This window comes from Rattus norvegicus, chromosome 12 (assembly GCF_021556685.1).
Source record: "Rattus norvegicus strain SHRSP/BbbUtx chromosome 12, alternate assembly SHRSP_T2T, whole genome shotgun sequence".
NCBI lineage: Eukaryota > Metazoa > Chordata > Mammalia > Rodentia > Muridae > Rattus > Rattus norvegicus.
In genome coordinates, this window is record NC_141545.1 from 21,937,143 (window position 1) to 21,954,531 (window position 17,389).

A 17,389-nucleotide genomic window follows, 5' to 3' on the forward strand; every position below is an offset into this window, starting at 1 on the left:
TCCACAGCCCTGAAGACCTTGTCTTGAGACAAGGTCTCCTACAACTGGGCTCAGATTCAAACTGTGTTGCCCAGGATGCCCTTGCCCTCCTCCCAGCTCCCAGATGACTGGCGGGTTTATAAGCATGCATCACCATACCAGGGTCATGCGGGTGCTGAGACCAAAGCTGGGACTTCATGCGTGTGTGCTAAGGAAGCCCCCTTCCACCAAGCTGCATATACAGCCAAGAAACAGCCAGCTTTTTTTTTTTTTTTTTTGGTTCTTTTTTTTTCGGAGCTGGGGACCGAACCCAGGGCCTTGTGCTTCCTAGGTAAGCGCTCTACCACTGAGCTAAATCCCCAGCCCCCAAGAAACAGCCAGCTTTAAGGGACTTTGCTTGTTGGTTCCTGATACAAATCACGTACCCTAGAAGCACACATTTTAGAAAGTAAGACATTGGACCTGACTGTACCGCTTAGTAGTAGGCGCTGTTGCAAAGTCCTGGTGGTGAGAATCCCCACCCCCACCATTAAAAAAGCCATAAAGGGAGACAGGGTGATGAGTGTTAAATAATTTAATAGTCTTCAGAAGTGTGACTCTCATCAGTAGTTTCTTTTTCACATTCACAGAATTTCGGCAAATGGACCCAGCCACTGGGGTATATCCTGTAGGAAAGGAGTGAGAACACCCACATCTTCCCACAGGCTTCAAACCCAAAACCAGACACGCAGTTTATTGTCCTAAGTTCTCTCTGGCCTGACCTTTGCTGAAAGCTTTCTCTACAGAAGAGGTGTCTGGTGGTTCCTGGGCATATCTGCTCCAGTGAGCAATGGTTTCCTATGTCGCGTCATGTGGCATTGTGAAGGAAACCCAAGAAAAAGGTCCCTTTCTGGGATCCTGAATAATGACGCACAGCAAGCTTTCTTATGAGTGAATGAAAATAAGAACATTCGTTGTAAATAAAACCATCAAGACGGTGTCAACGGCCAAACTAACAAGCCTTGGGGAAGAGTATGCCTTGGGGAAGTCTTAAACTCACGCAAGAAAGCACAGCTGTGCGCGCGCGCACACACACACACACACACACACACGCACGCAGTAACCTCTGTGTGGTTTAGGTTCTCTCCTACTTTGGAAGGTGCAAGGTGCAGGGCAGAATTGGGAGGCAGACCCTGGAGACACACAGTGAACTTAGCACAGGATCACAGACAGCAAACATCCGAGCCCAGGGCCTACAGAGCGTGGGCGGCTGTGATGGAAAGCTGGGGTAAGGAGGAGGCTGGTGGGGGTGGGAATGGGGCCCCGGGTGGAAGGTTGCATCACTCCAGGGGTCTCTACAGCAAAGGGATCAGCACTGCAGATGGCCACTACTCTGGTGATGTGTGGCCCCACCAGGAAGACCCAGGTAGGCATCTGGGTCTCCACTGTTATCCCTGCAGCAAGTAGCCATACAGTTGATCTCATTCTCACAGCTCTGGTCCTGGCTTCCAATCCCTCACAGGTCCCCAAGAACCTGGCCAGTCTGTACCTAAGGCCACTGAGAAGGTACAGCAGAGGAACATGATTTGGGCCTCCCCCACCTTGCTTGTGGGTGACTGGGGTGAGGATTCCAGGGCATAGAACCCCTAGACCTGGGGTCTGCCCCTCCCCTGGACCTCTGCTTGTAGCAAAGGGTGCAAAATGGTCCACAGGGCAAAGACCGTTGAACTGGGACCTGACACTGCAAACAGCCCTGCCCACCAGAATCCTGTTTCCTCTGTGACCCACAGAGTTTAGGTTGCCTTTTGCTTGCCCTGACCTTGGTCCCTGGGCTTGCTCTCACCCATAGGACAATTATAGCGGGCCTGTAGGCCAGGCCTAGCTAGATTATTCATGGTGAGGGTTCTTGTTTCTTTGGCAAGCATTAAGGTGTTCAGTATGGCCATCAGGACGGGAAGCCTCAGAGCCCTCACTCAGCTGTGCGCCTGGGGGAATGGTAGGAAAATCAGGCATTGCCACTTTAAAGTCCTCAAAATTCTTCAGCCATAAGCAACTCTGAAGACGCCTGTCTAACCCAGCCCTTTGGTTTATTCATGAGCTGAGGGCCTCATGTTTCTCCCTAATTCTCCTTAAGGCAGATTAACTGGAGCAGTCACCATCCAAGAAGATATAGTTTGCATAGAATAGATAAAACTAAAGTTACCGACTCGGAGCAGCCAGGACCAGCCCTGGAACCATGTGGGAAGGCCACCGGCTATGGATCACACACTGGCCTTCTGTAGAGGCCGTCAGGTTAGATGGTCACATGGAGATCTTTAGAACTAGGAGCAGGGACTTGTGGACTGCCATGTAACCTAGACAAGGCTGGTGTGGGACTTCTTTTCATGCCCACGTTAGAGTAAATAATCACCAAACACAAGGATGGTAAAAGGCCCAGAGGAACCTGTGAGAGGTGAGCCTCATTGCGAACCACCCCACAGCCGTGTGGGACTGGCCAAGCTGGGCTTTCCCTGGATGCCAGTCCCTTGTCATCTTGGAGCGCCTAGCCTCATACCATCCTGCCTTTCCCTTCCATGCCTGGCTAACACTTTACCACATCCAGATCTCTGGAAGACCGCTGGCACTAAGAGAACACACTTTTCCTTCCATTATTTATGTGCATATGTGGAAGCATTGGGAAGACAGACCTATACTAAGATCCTCACGCAGTAGAGGAGAGGTGCCAGATGTGTGGGTGGGGACAGGGCCAGTGCACCATAGCTGTCACTGTCAGCAGTGGCTGTGGAGCTGCCACAGGTTTGACACACTGTCCTGTCCTCAAGCTGTAACACTGGTATTTGCGACAGCCGTGTTCCCCTGAACTGCCTTCTTCTTAATACTAGGTATTTTTCTAACACTTCTTTCTATTTAAAAAAATAATAGGAGAATCAAGTATCATATCAATATGGAGTATAAATACTGGCTTTAGATTTCATCGCTTCATTTAGAAAGTCCAAATATCAGGGAAACCAAAGGTCAGCCTGCTTTTGAGGACATGGACCTTGAAGATGCCCCTGGGAGAAAGGCACACACCGTGGGTGGGATGGTGAGGGTTAGTTAGAAGCAGCCTCTTCACAGAAGGCACCTCTGTTTTCCACAATGCAGCTTAAGACCAAGATTGGTCTTTTAGGGGAAAACACAGAAAATGTCAAGAGAAATGCCCTGCTGTGCTACTCTGGCTTCGGCGTGTCTTTTGGGTTGGAAGCACCATGTGCTTGGGGAACAAAGTGCTATGCGTCCAGTTGAGTTTTAGTGTTCCTCATGGTCAGGCCCTCTCCTTGGACGTCGGCCCAGGGAGGGTCAGCTACGCCTGGGCCATCACCTGCTGTATCCCCGCAGGGTCGGGGGAGCAGTGGCGGCGCCCACAGTGTATCTTCTTCACCAGGCGCCGGAGCTTGCTGGGGAAGGCTTTGTTGATGTAACGGTAGAGCAGCGGCGTCACAGAACTGCTTGAGAAGGCCAAGAACTTCGCCAGGTCCTTAGCAACCTGTAGGATGCCCAGATAATGCCCCTCCACGGTCCTTCCCCGTGACACTAGCACTGTGTGCCCCAGGCTCAGGTAGTAAGGTGTCCAGAGGCCAAACTGTGTGCACACAGTGGCCACCAGCAGCCTGTGCACTGAGGGGTCCAGCCTGCTGGTGTCCTGGTCCAGGGGTGTGTCTTCCTTCCCAATCCTTGAGATGAGTGCCAGGGCATACAACACAGCCAGACCTGGCACCACGTAGCCAATGAGCACAAGGATGGCGTCGGCTGCCTCCGTGTTCTGCATCCGGGCACACTCGGCAATTCTAGAAGACACATGACTGCAGATATAGAAGAGCAGGGAGGAAAAGCTGGTGAGCACTGCCCCTCCCCAGACGAAGCCACACACGTGCCGGGTGTTGTACACACTAGCCATGTAGGTACGCGGCAGGGCACGCTCGATGTAGTAGTCAAGACTCAGCAGTGCAGTGGAGTACATGGTCACCAGGGAAGCCACGTTGAACAGGATGAGCAGTGTCACATGGGCCTCGCTGCTGAGGCTCCACAGGGCCCACCTGGAGTGGGCAGGACCCAGCAGGTACGCAGGTGCCAGTGCTGTGAGCACCAGCCCCGCCACAGCCATGTTCACGAAGTACACATCAGGCATGGTCATGCTGTTCTTGCTGGCCAGATTGGCCAGCACCAGAAGAGCATTGTAGCCTAAGCCCACAGGGACACCTGCCCCCAGGTAGAACAGTGAGAGGACCCACAGCCCCAGGCGCAGGTTCCGGCACAGCGGCTCCTCAGCCCACGCTGTGCTGTTGAGTGGGCCACAGCTCCACATGGCAGCTCACCCCAGCTTCGCAGCTCTGTTGAGAGAGAAGGGACAGAGTTAGTCACCACTCTCCTGTGTACGTGTGTACCTGCATCTGCCAGCATATGTGCGCCTGCAAACAGGAGGCTCCAGGCCAGGCTGCTGTAGCCATCCATAGCCATGGTGAGACTCCTGGACTGTTGGTGAAGGAAACCAAACCCCAGGTGACCCACCAGAGAGGCTGTTGCAGAAACCATTAGACATATGTTCCATGTGCCTTCTTGTGCCATGACTGCACCAGCTGTGCCTGTCACCATGAACAGAGCTACTGCTGCCTTTTGGCACTGGTTAGGGGACTTTTTGGGGACAGAACCCACAGAACCTCAGAGCACTCGGCAGTGCCAGGCTGCCCCCTCTTTCTTTTGTAGAAGATATTAGTATAGGCTGTCATCTGGTAGGACATGGACACACACCTGCCATGGTGTGTGCCAAGGGGGACATGAAGAGGGGGTGTGTGTGTGTGTGTGTGTGTGTGTGTGTGTGTGTGTGTGTACCAGAACAAGCACACGGATAAGCACATGTGAGATACAGGTGTTGTACACCTGTAGCCCCATGCACTGTACCCTGAGAGCAGAGCCTGGGAGAGCTACTGCCCTGGAGGTGTGTGGAGACAGCAGGCACAGGCACCGCCGAGGCTGAGCATGGACGCTGCGTGGTACCCACATCATTTCCCCAGCTTTGTAGTTACTCTTGACGCTTGCTAGGTTCCTGGGCACCCAGATCCAGCAATGCAGGGAGACGTGGGAGGCCTGGGTGAGCCCCGGAATTCCTTTCCTCCCCCAGGGTCACTGACCCACGGGGCAGCACAGAGCCTGTGTTGCAGTCTGTCCAGTCAGTCTTGATGTAAGTGAATGCGAGTTTGGCAAGCAGGTCTATAGAGAATTCCTCTTCACCTGTTCTTCAGGGACACCCAGTTCTTTAATGGGGAACTTTACAGTCAAACTATACTTTGGCGCAACCAGACCTCTGGCTCACAAGATCAAAAGAGAAAAAGCATCCCGAGCAGATACACTGGAGTGAACATTCCTGTTTCCCAGACTGCAGGGACAAAGTGAGGAAGCCAGGCTGCTGGTGTTGGCACTAGTCCACCTGCCTTGGGCCCCCACTGGGACTAAGGGCTGTCCCCCACTTGCTCTACACAGCCAACTACAGGGACAGTCACAGCAGTGATGGAGGGTCCTTCTTCCACCACATATGCACAGGCCAGCAGAAATTCTGGGTGGGATGGGGAGTTCCAGTGGCAGCCATTATTCTGGTGCCATTGGCATCGTGTGTTTCTGGACATCAGCCTGTCTTCCTCCCAGGTCAGGCACACAGGGTTCAGCTCAGCAGGTGATGCTGGGACTTATTCAGATGTAGCACATGGGAGGCCACTGAGCAAAGACCCTGCAGTCCTCACCTGTGCTCCCAGCAGCTAGGACAATGGATAGACAAAAAAGGCCAGGGAGTGGGGCCCTGCCTAGTACTAAGTGGCCCTGACCTCCTTCAAGGACAAATGCTTGCTACATCCTCTACCAGACATGGGTTTCACTTGGTGTCCCCTGCCTGCTTCATGGGGAGCTGGGAACTGGCCCGCGGAGGGTCAGTGCACACCGACTCCTGGCCCGCTCCTGAAGTATGTCTCTTTGTGGTGTCTATTGTTTCTGGTTACCTCTTCCGGGCCTGCTCTCCTGTTCCCTTCTGTTCTGTGGCGCCTCCCCTAGCACTTAGCACAGAAGGCCCAGGGCATCATATGTGACTCCTGACTTTGGTGGCTGAACAGGAGCACACAGTATTGGAGCTTCATCCACCAGACCACAGTGCCACAGTCCACAGGGAAGAGTGGGTATTCTGTGGACAGTGTGGGTGGGCATTAGTGAGTGTTCTCTCCAATCCTGGTCACCACTCCCACCGCCACATTACATTGCTGCTGACCTGGCCTTGGTTAGCATTGTGGACGCAGGCTTTATGGAAAGTCTACCATCTGGTCCACTTTTAACCCTTCTTCCTCAGTGTGGAGAGAGGCTATGAGAGTCCACAAGATCCTCTGATGAGAACAAGTTTCCCAACACCGACAACAGGAACTGTGCCCTCCAGACCCTGCACTGTAGATGACTGTACAGCACTCTGTGTATCGAATAAGAGCTCCCTCTGTCCAAGGATTCTGCTCTGTCCCTCTTGCTCACGTGTATGTGACTCACTTTGGTAGCAGGTCATCAGTTCTAGTTTCCTCATCCTCTGCCCCATTAAGCCTGCAGCAGTGGGGCTGGGGATTTAGCTCAGTGGTAGAGCGCTTACCTAGGAAGCGCAAGGCCCTGGGTTCGGTCCCCAGCTCCGAAAAAAAGAACCACAAAAAAAAAAAAAAAAAAAAAAAAAAAAAAAAAAAAAAGCCTGCAGCAGTAAGTGACAGCCACCAAGCTCCTACCTTTATTTCAAGTCCCTCGGAGGCCAGCGGCAGGCAGCATGGCGGGCCAGGGCTGGAGGGAGCCCAGCCAGCGATGCCCGTGAGCAGCACACACAACTCCTGCCACACTTGTTTCCCGTGAGTCGGTTACTCACAAAGCTGCTGGCTCCCTTGGCAGGCAGGGAGGCCCCTCCCTATCTGTGTTTACAGCTGGTTTCGGGAGGAGAGGCGGCACTTGGACAGTCTGCCCTCCAGATCAAGTGTGCTCACATCCTCTGCACTGTGTGGGGGTGGGAGGGTGGGTGGAGGGGTGCTCTGTATCTGCCCCGGAGCATCCAGCCCCAGGGCAGGGAAGGCCTGCAGGTCGGGTACAGGCAGCTCAGGTCCGGAGACCCGGAGACCCGAGACCCGGAGCAGTTTAGTTCAGTCCTGAGTTCCCTTTCCCTTGAGGAAATGAACTGAACAGACTTTTGTCTGTAGAACTAAGGACAAAATAGTTGGACCTCTCTGAGACTCCGCCATAGAGATGCTGGCTGCTTTCACTGCAGGTCCAGGGACACACAAGGCTCTTTGAAGGCACAGCAGTGGCACAGGGCAGGCTTAGAATTGAAAACATCAGGGCTGGGGCAGGGGGTCCAAAGCCTCCCACACGTGCACTTCCAGATGTGCATGCATGTGACCTGTCCAGGGCCATAAGAGCGGGCAGGAGCTACTACTTGGCAACACAGCACTGTCGCCTGGCAGGACTGCTTGCCCCGCTGTGGCCCCCATGCAGCCTGGTGGGCACAGCAGCTGCCCGGACTGCTAATGGCCTGCAGTGAGAAGTGGGGCAGGAGGTAGGGCTCGGGCTCGCACTGGGTGAGCAGCTGGGCTTTAGGGAAAGCATCATGTGGAACAGTGTGTGTCTGTCTGGGTAGAATTCCCTCCATATTCATGTGCCGCCTGCCATGGCCTGGGTCTGCGGGCTGTGCCACGCTGTTTAACCAGCGTGCACTGGGGAGGGGCATGTTTCTTGCCAGCTTGTGGGTGCTGAACAGCTAGCTGATAAGCTTTGTCTAGCAGCTATCCGGTAACTGCTGCTCGAAATTTTCTTACTCATCAGAACTTTTATTTCAGATGGGAAAAAAAAAGCCAGAATAAGACTTGCTTTCAGTTATCTTCTAAAAGTGATGTTCTTTATGGCTTGCTCTGATGTTGCTCCTAGGAGATGCCTCCTCCCAGCAGGCACAGCTGGGAGATCCCAAGAGCAGAGTGGCTGTGTAGGCTGCATCAGCCACGTCAGAGGCATAGGTCTGTCAGAGTGTCACTAGAGCCTCCGCCCCAACTTCTCTGCCCTAGGAATGTCCCTCTGGCCACCCTGAGAGTGTTCCCTCCCCACCTTAAGGTGTAGGCTGCAGCTTGGAGAGGAACAGCTGGGGATGGCCTTATGACAGCTGGGAGCAACAGGCAAGACTCTAGGACCATAGCCAGTCTCTGTGCTTGGCTGTAGAGCTCTGGCCTTGGGGACCTCAAGTCCAGTCACTTCCACTTGGGGCACCGTACACTGGGGTCACCCCCCTTGAGGCTGTGGGCACCTAACAGTAGTGTCCCAGCAAGTCCAGTGGTCTCAACCAACTAACCTCTCTGTCCACAGAAGGGAATTAGGGAGACTGCCCCATAGCATGTGGGTGTGGATGTACTCACAGGCTTCCAAGGGTTCCTGTCTCCCTGCATCTTCTTTCCTGTTCTTTTCCTTGCTGCTGGAGAAGGTGGACTTCCTGTAGTCAGTGAACAATGACATGGTTTCCACCCTCTGACCTGGGCTAGGCTGTCTTTCCAGTTAGCCAGGCCATCTGGTAATTTCCTTCCTGAGAAACTGGATCAGAAACCAGTGGGAGGCTGGGAAGAAATCGTCTGGTGGTCTCCACTGAGACCTGCGCCTGTCAGGTGATGCTTGAGTTTGTCCAATAATAGGGTAGGCTCCAGGGAGGTGCCCCCTATGCAGCAACATAGAGACAGCAGAGGTGGAGGCCAGCACTTGCCCCCAGCACGTGTCACATTCTGCCCAAAGCTGCCTGAGTGAGTACAATTCATTAATGACCCAACTTCTGGGGCCCTGCCAACTGCTGCCAGCCCCTCTTCAGCAGACCACGGAGAAAACATTTCCTCTAGTCACAAAACACTGCCCACTAGCCCAGCCCATGCTTGTGGGTGCCCTGTGTTGCCAGAAACACCCCACCTGTCCCCCACGTTTCGGCCATATCTCTCTCTCTCTCTCTCTCTCTCTCTCTCTCTCTCTCTCTCTCTCTCTCCTCTCTCTCTCTTCTCTCTCCTCTCTCTCCCTCTCCCTCTCCCTTTCCCTCTCTCCTCATCATCCCAGACCCTACCCTTATCACACCTCCTTTATTCCATTCCTACTCCTGGCTGCTCCCATACCCGAAGTCCTCCCCCACAATTCCTGCCTACCCAGGTCTCCTTTGGTTTGCACAGTCTTCAGACACAGCACCAAGTCACCCCTCTGAAGCCAGGCCAGCCCATGACTCTGTCTCCTGTTCAATGCCCTGTTCTTCCTGATGGCTGCCAATCTTAACTTGGCAGCTACAGGCTCCTCTCAATCATAGTCCAACCTTGCTAAGTCCTTCTGCCAGCTCTGAGTGGCCCTCACACCGTCAGTGGGGCTCTTGGTTTCTTCTGACCTCTCTGTCTCAGAAAGCCCAGCCTCCCCGCAGCTGGCCTGCTGGTTTCAGGCTCCACCGACCCCAGATGTGTCTCCCAGAGGGTACTGTGGCAGCCCACACACTCTCGTTCTGTATCTACATCGTCATGGGAGGTGCTACCAGCTCAGGCTCTGGCCAACACGAGCCCCAAACTCACTCCCAACTTTGCCAGGACAGAGGGTCAACGTGTCCCTCATTCTGGGCACCCCCTCATTCAAGCACGGGGAACCTCAGCTAAGAGGACAAAGGAGCCAGGACCACACAGGCCTTAGGCTACCCAAGAAGAGCAGTTAGCTTGCTAATGAACTCATTAATGATACAGTGATTCACTTGCCCTCTGTCAGACTTTTGTTAATTACAATCATAAAAGGGGAAGGGGGTGAGGTAGATCAGTTGGTAAAGCGAGGACCTGACCCAGCGTTTATATGAAATGCTGGGGAGACTGTGTATGTCTGTAACTCTAGCACTGGGGAAGCAGAGACAGACTCCCAGAGTTTGCTGGCCAGCCCATAGATGAATCACTGAGCTCCAGCTTCAGTGAAACTTCAGAAATAAACAGAGAACAGTGGAAGGGGATATGGACGATGTTGGTGCTCTCTCTCTGTCTCTCTGTCTCTGTCTCTGTCACACACACACACACACACTCTCTCTCTCTCTCTCTCACACACACACACACACACACTCTCTCTCTCTCTCACACACACATACACACACACACACTCTTTCTCTCTCTCTCTCTCTCTCTCTCACACACACACACACACACACACACACACACACACACACACACACACACACACAGACTAGCAACAGTGGTACAACCCCAGGGGAAGGGTCTTAAGGTTCCAGCATGTGAGGTTAGCAGAAGACTAAGGAAAGGACAAAGAGGCCAGCCTTACAGGAGCAGGGGACACCTGGCTGTGTGTGAGAGCAGAGATAATCCCCACTTAGCTGAACCCCTCAGCTGATAGCCTCTCAGTCTCCTCCATCCACAAAGCAGCAAAGTGAGGAGCAGAGCACAGGTGTCAGGGAGGACTGAGATCAGGACAAGGAGGCTCTCCTTGTGTGTGACAAGTCTAGATGGCACTGACGTTTGCCGTGGGACCTGAACAAGGTTTTGATAGAAGGAATGACAGTGGGTACAAAGACAGTCCTACCCCAGCCAGGGTGGCAGCTCAGAATAGACCCCAGGGAAGAACTCTCCATTCCTGTTTCCTGCCCAAGCTGCCTAGCTAACTCTAGGATGACCTCAGCCAACCTGTTCACTACCCTTCCAAGCCTGACAGAATGGCCCGGTAATGAGCACTGCCTCCATCCTGGTTGGTGTGGCCTAATTAGTACCTGGATCTGAGCAGGCTGGTGGGCACCTAGGTGGTGGTTCTCTCTCCCTCAGACACCACCCTTGGCCTTCTGAGGACTTGGCTGTGGGTCCCAGTGCCCTCCAATGTGGAAGGCTGGGATGCCTAAGGGAAGATTCTCCAGTGGGCTTCCCCTCTTCCCCATCATTCTGGGCTATCCAGGAGCACTAAAGAAAGGAAACCTCGTCTGCATCCTAGACCACAGAGACCTGCAAGACGGGGTCCTCCGCAAGAACATAACTATATTCGGATGCCTTGAAGTTCCGAGAAGTACTGTCCAGGTCAGGAGTTTACCATCTCGCTCTCGGACCTGAGAACATAACTTTGGGGTCTTGGATTCTGTTGAGACTAAGGTCTCACTACGTAGCTCAGGCTGGCCTCAGATTGTGATTCTCCTGCTACAGCTGCCTAAGTCCTGGGATTCCAAGAATGTCCATTATAGCTGGCTCACTGTAGACAGTCTCAACGCACGTGCCCAGATCACTGTGGCACTGTGCTGCCAATCAACAGGTCCTCGCTCAGAGCTGGGTCCAGGCAGGTCTGAGGGGAACATCACCCTGTGAGGTCTGCCCTTCTGTACAGCCCAAGTTGCAGTGGACGCTGTCCCCACAGGGAACCTAGGGCCTCTATGTCCCCAACATGCCACATCAGGGTACTTAGGCATGGTTGTGCAAGTTTAAAATAGAAGATTATTCTGTCGTTGTTTTAAACAGGGTTTTAGATTGAAGGCCTGGCATGCCTTGAATTCATGACCCCACTGCCTCAGCCAATCCTGCGTGTTGGGATTACAGGCATAGGCCACTGTGTCAAGCTCTAAATAGCGTCCTTACCTACAGGTGTTGATTACACCTGTGGCCCGATGTATGCTGCACCCAGGAGAAGAGTTGAAATGGACATGGGGGTAGTGAGACTGGGAGCCCCTGCTGGGAGCTCTTGGGAAGCTCAGCCCCTCTTCCTGTGACAGACAGGCACAGGGGCTGAGGCTTTCCTGCCAGCCCTTCTGCCTACAGACTATGCCCCTCTGATTAGACAGATTGTTGCCATCCTGTCCCTCAGTTTCCCCAGATGTAGACTTAGAAACTCCCCCAAGCTTGGGTGTCCGGGGTAGGGCATCAAGAGTGCTTTCTAAGCCTCAGAAGCACTGGGCACAGATCTCTAGTCTTTTTCCTAGCTGTCATCGGAGCAACAGAAGCTGGTCTGTGACCTTTCGCTCGGACTCTGTGTCAACTGACACATGGGAAGGGGAAACGGAGGGCGGGCGGGCATGAGAGCACATGGACCCAAGAGACACACTGCACGTGAGCTATCAGGGAGGGGTGGGGTGTGGCTACAGGGGCAAATGTCAAGACTTTCCAGAATTCACTCCGGGGACCTGGCTTTCTCCAGTACGGCCATTAGGTGGGCAGCAGAGGCTATGCAGATATAGTCTGCTCTGGCTTGGAGCTTGATGAGGATACAGCGAGCGCACTGACGTTTCTCTAGTATTAAACTACAGGGTAAACAATGGGCTCCACTGGCCTGAGTTCACTGCTTTCTAAGGCATGTGGAATTGGGAAGGAAGTAGCTGTGTGTGTGGGGGGTGTTTTCCGCTTGTAACTTAAAATTCTTGAGGCTCTGTGCTACTTGGACCCCTCACGGGGTTCCCTGCTCAGCAAATGCACAGCAGTGACCCTGCTCATGGTCACAATTGACAAGGACCAGAGTCCATTCTCAGCTGGTCTGTCAGAGCATTTAAAGATGAGACACTGACATCTTTTTTTATGCCTTATTTAAAACAAGTTCACGAGGTCTAAGTTAGTTCATTGCTAGTGGATTTCTCTAGCAACAGCATGGCCACACTGAGTAAAAAATAGTGGTTTCCTGTGACGCTAGGCGGCCAGAAGCAGCCCCAGAGGCAACAGCCCCCAGACAGTGCTAGTAGACCCAGACCCTCCTGTTCCTACGTGGCTGGAGCAGACTCATTCAACACTCCATATTTCATGTCTTGCCTGTTAATCAGGAAATCGCATCATCTGTTGTTCAGGGGAATCTCTGTAGCCTGTTGCTTCACAACTTAGGCTGGCACCATCCGTCCACCAGGCGTGATGGCACAAGCTAGGTATCCTACCTAGAGGAAGACTGGGGCAGGAAGAGTCCAAGTTCAAAGTTAGTCTGGGCTGCAGTGTAATAATACAAGACCAGCCTGGGCAACCTGGGAGAGACCTTGTCTCAAAGTAAACAGAGGGCTGGGAGGTGTGGCTTAGCAGGAGAGCATCTGCCTAGAATCCCCCAGGGAGCGTCCCGTGTCTCAGCAGTGGACCATTTGCCTACCATGCTCAATGAGGTCCTGCATTCCCTCCCCAATACCATGAAAAAGAGAGCGAGGAAGGGGAAAAACACCCCAGGTCTTCATTGCAGGTCCTGGCCTACCTAGGTCCTTGCTCCCCGTTCATCTGGTGGATCTTTGAGTGCACCTTTGGGAATACCTCAGGCCCCCAGCCAGGCACTGGGTGACACCATCTCTGCAGATGGGGAAGACGTGTGAATGAAGACACAGACTGGGCTTGGTGCCCCGGGTACGGGACTGTGGTCATGCCCTAACTCCTTCCACGTTCAGATTTATATGCAGACACTCACAGTAGGCCATCCGCTGCTGTACTGTAGGCCTGATGGGTTGGTATAAGGTGACCTGCTTCTGTGTGCCAGGAGACTCAACTTTGGCTGTGTGTTTTAAAACTAAGTGCTTCAAAAATGACTTCTAGATGTTGATTTTATTTCCCTTTGTAGTGATGATCAGAAGTCTTGGCAAACAACACTGAGCCGTAGGAACTCACTGCTCGGGAAGGCAGAGGCTGTGGCAGGCTGATTCCTGTAACCACTCCTCTGCCTTCCTGGCCTGTGATAAGAAAACGGAATGACGCACGCACGTGAGTGGTTTGGATTCTCACAGCCTTTTGCTCTCCAAGCTCACAATGCAGAGGAAGGAGCATGGGCCAGGCTCAGCCCCCTATCTCTGTGTGCAGAGGAGCAAGCTTGGAGCAGACAGCCTGCTTGCCTCAGACACATAAAAGCAGCACCCTGTCTCTAAAGCTGGGGGTGGGGTGGGGCACATAGACTGAAACCAAATTACTTCTGCCTTGGAGCAGGCAGGGTGCCTATATGGACCCTGGGTGTCCCGGAGGAAGACGGAACTTATTCTTGCTCACAGTTTGTTAACTTGGACTTTTCCCTGACTAACGCAGTTTGGGACCTATAGCCTCAACCACAAACACGACATTGGGAGGCGGTGGGGGAAAATAACAATAGATAGAGGTGTCTCCAGAACGAGGGGCAAACTCAGAACTGTAGGCGTGCACCCCCATCTGGGCTCCTGATAACCTCAGCTTTTAAACAAACTGGGTGTGGCTTCACCTGCAGGGAAGCGCTCAAAGCCACAGATCTTATCACGGCCCTGGTGGTTATTTTTATTCTTCTTGTCATATTTGCCCTGATCACAGCAGTCCTTTGCTAGGTTTACTCTGGTCCTGATTCAAATGGGGAAACTCCTAGCCACTCCTCCTGTTGGTATGAGTGAGGGCCTCTGGGGTGGACATTGGGATGCACAGGCTGTCTGGTCCTTGTTACTGTGCTTTGTCTTAGGATGAGGGGGCTCTCTCAGCAATATCTCAAACCAGACAAAAAACTCAACCACTTCTCTCTGCTCTTTGAAGCCTCTGCGGTGCTTGGAGTCCTGGGCTGGGGCCTTTGAGAGCTCAGGGACACGTAACCCAGTACTGGCCAGCCCGACTTGTAGGTTGACTGTCCAGCTGCTGGGTCAGGACAGCTGGGGCTGCTGGGAAGCTAGGAGGCTCCAGGCAGGAGCAAGTGGCTAGGGCAGGTTTAAGGAAAACAGAAAACTCACATGTGAGCACTTACTCTGGAGATCTGTGGTCTCCTACTCCCCCAGAAGCTTGGCCTTGATATGTCTCAGTATGTTTGGGTCATTAAAGGGGGGAGTCATGCTAGGATATGGTGGGTGAGGAGAGAATGCCCAGCCATCCCCCTCCCAACTTGGCGCATACTATTTATTCACTCCCTTGCACATGCTGAGCCTACACATCCTGACCTAAATCCCCATGTACCCTCCTCACATTAGGTGAATGTGTCTCAACCTTCTTCATGAAGAAGAAGTCACGGGGACACCGAGTCTACTGTGATACACTGTACCCTGGGAGACACCAGAGGTTCTAGTTTAGATATCTGGACCTTGTGGTAGTTCTTCAAAGACCTACATGACAGGTTAAGGGTAATGTGACTGTACCCTCGGTGTAATTATTAATAGTATCTCCTTGCACGCTCAGAGATAGTGCCTGGTCCTCCTATGCATGGAGTGACCTCAGGACATTCAGAGCCGTTCCAATAGGATTAATTTATAGTTCTTTAAAGTTAGCTTATCCCCAGGTTATCAATGCCTCCGATGCATGGGGGTGGGCATAGATGTCAAGCTGCTGGGTCAGGACCAGAGCAGGAATGCAGCTCTCAAGAACATAATCACAGTCAGGGCGCGCTAAATTGGCAGGTGCTTTTCTGGACAGCGGTACTAAGTTAGCCCTAGTCAGCAAGCCTGAGGACCAGAGCTGTATCCCTTCACCTGGGGCTTCTAGTTCCTGGCGTTGCCTCCTATGCCCGGTGAATGTCCAGGGCCGATGGCGCAAGGTCCGCTATCTCTACACACGGGTTCCAAATGTCCTGACGCTCGGAAGGGACGAAGCGTCCTAGGAGAGCCTGTCCGCCTACGCGGGCAGCAGACCCACCGCCCGCCTCGGGTTCAGGACCGTGCACCCGGCCCCTGGTGCCCACTCAGCGCAACTCGGCGCTGTCCCCTCCCTCCCAGGACCGAGCACTAGGGGCTCCCCGCCCCGGGCCCCACTCACCGCTCGCTGGGCGGCGGCCCGCTCACCGGCCGCGGGCGGGCAGCTGGGCTTGCAGGAGGCAACGGAGCTCACGGCGCGCACGCCGCGGGGGCTGTGTACACACGTGACCCCGTCCCGCCCCCCCGGGGGCCGCTCGCGTGGTCCCGCCCCCGCCCGCCGAGCAAAGCGATCAGGCCCCGCCCTCTCTCCCGACCCACAGCTCCTGTGGCTCCGCCCTTTTCTTGGCTCGCGTGCTTAGCTCCCGCAGGCTCCGCCCCCAGTCCGGGCGGACAGTCCCCATGGCCGGACAAGGCCGCCTTAATACTGGAGAGCCGCGCACCTGCCCGATCAAAGTTTGTAATTTCCACGACTCGTGGTTCCCGGGGCCTACTGGCGCCTGTGTGGAGCTGTCTGGAGAAAAACAGCCCTAACACACTGTGTAGCTGCTGTCCAATGCGAAAGTGGAAATGATGCCTTTTTAGAGTATTTCCCTAACTTTCAAGAAGCCCGGTGTTTCATCCTCAACATCACATAAGCTAGAAGTAGTGGTGCAGTCCCAGCACTCAGGAGGTAGAGCAGGGAGGATCAGAAGTTCAAGGCTGTCTCTGGCTAAAAAAAATCACCTGAAAGGCATCCTGGGATACATGAGATCTTGTCTTAAAAAACAAACAGTAACAACAAAATACACACACACACACACACACACACACACACACACACACAGAGAGAGAGAGAGAGAGAGAGAGAGAGAGAGAGAGAGAGAGAGAGAAAGAGAGAGAGAGAGAGAGAGAGAGAGAGAGAGAGAGCGAACGAGCCAGCCAGCCTAACTGGGCATGATGGTGCCCATCTATATTCTCAGCACTCAAAGGCAGAAGCAAGGAGGACTGCCATAAATCTGAGGCCCTTGTAGCTTACATAGCAAATTCTGGGCCAACTGGGGTTTCAAAGCAAGACTGTCAAAAGTGAGGGGAGGGTCCTGGAGTTATTGGCCCAATTGCAAACATAAGAACCTATATGTGATCTCTCAGAACCCATGTCAAAAAGATTGAGTGTGGTAGCCTGTGCTCTTAGTGCTAGAGAGGTGGCAAGCAGAGCCCCTTGGCTAGCCTAACTTTCATGTTTCAGGCCACCAACCATTCCCAACCCTTCCCCCACAAAACCAACCCTGTCTTATAAAAACAAGGTGGGCAGCACCTGAGGAATGACTGCCAAGGTAGACATAAAAACAAAACTAAACCATAAATAAACAGCCCCCAGGACTCCTGGTGAGGGTCTGGGCTGCGTTATCCATCTCCAAAGTGTCAGTCTCCTGGGGCCTATCCGCAGGTTCCTGTGAGGCTTCATTCACAGCTAAGAAGTGCTGGCAGTTAACGGAGTGCCCTCCTGGTGTCCCAGTGCAGAGTGCCCACTGGTTGCCTGCCCTGCCCCATGGAAGCACAGTACAGATGTCCAAAGGAAGAGCAACGCTGGAGGAGAGTCCAGGCAAGGAGACCGTCGCACAGGGCCGCAGCTGCCAACTTGACTGCAGACTGTTTTCTCATTGAGCAGGCTAGTCCCCAAGCTAGACATCTTGGACATGGTAGGGGTGTGTGAGGCTGTGTCTCACCTCCTGCTCTGGGGTTGATATTTGAAAAAATCCCACAGAATTGGCCCCCCTTGTGCTGCAGGGAGGGCTCCTAAGGGTCAGGCATGGCCCCGGCTCAGGCCTCCGCATGCCATGTACGCGTGGTCACGAGTCTCATCTCACA

General features: G+C 53.5%; 2 protein-coding genes across 9 annotated transcripts in view; one reads left to right on the forward strand and one right to left on the reverse strand.

Annotated features, from left to right (window-relative positions):
* Positions 1-17,389, forward strand: part of Chlsn (cholesin) — a 103,234-nt gene that overhangs the window by 65,444 nt on the left and 20,401 nt on the right.
* Gpr146 (G protein-coupled receptor 146) lies at positions 536-15,725 on the reverse strand. Its single transcript, NM_001109062.2, is given in 2 exon segments — positions 536-4,328; positions 15,663-15,725. A coding segment is annotated over 1 exon segment (1,002 nt). The 5' UTR covers positions 4,304-4,328; positions 15,663-15,725; the 3' UTR covers positions 536-3,301.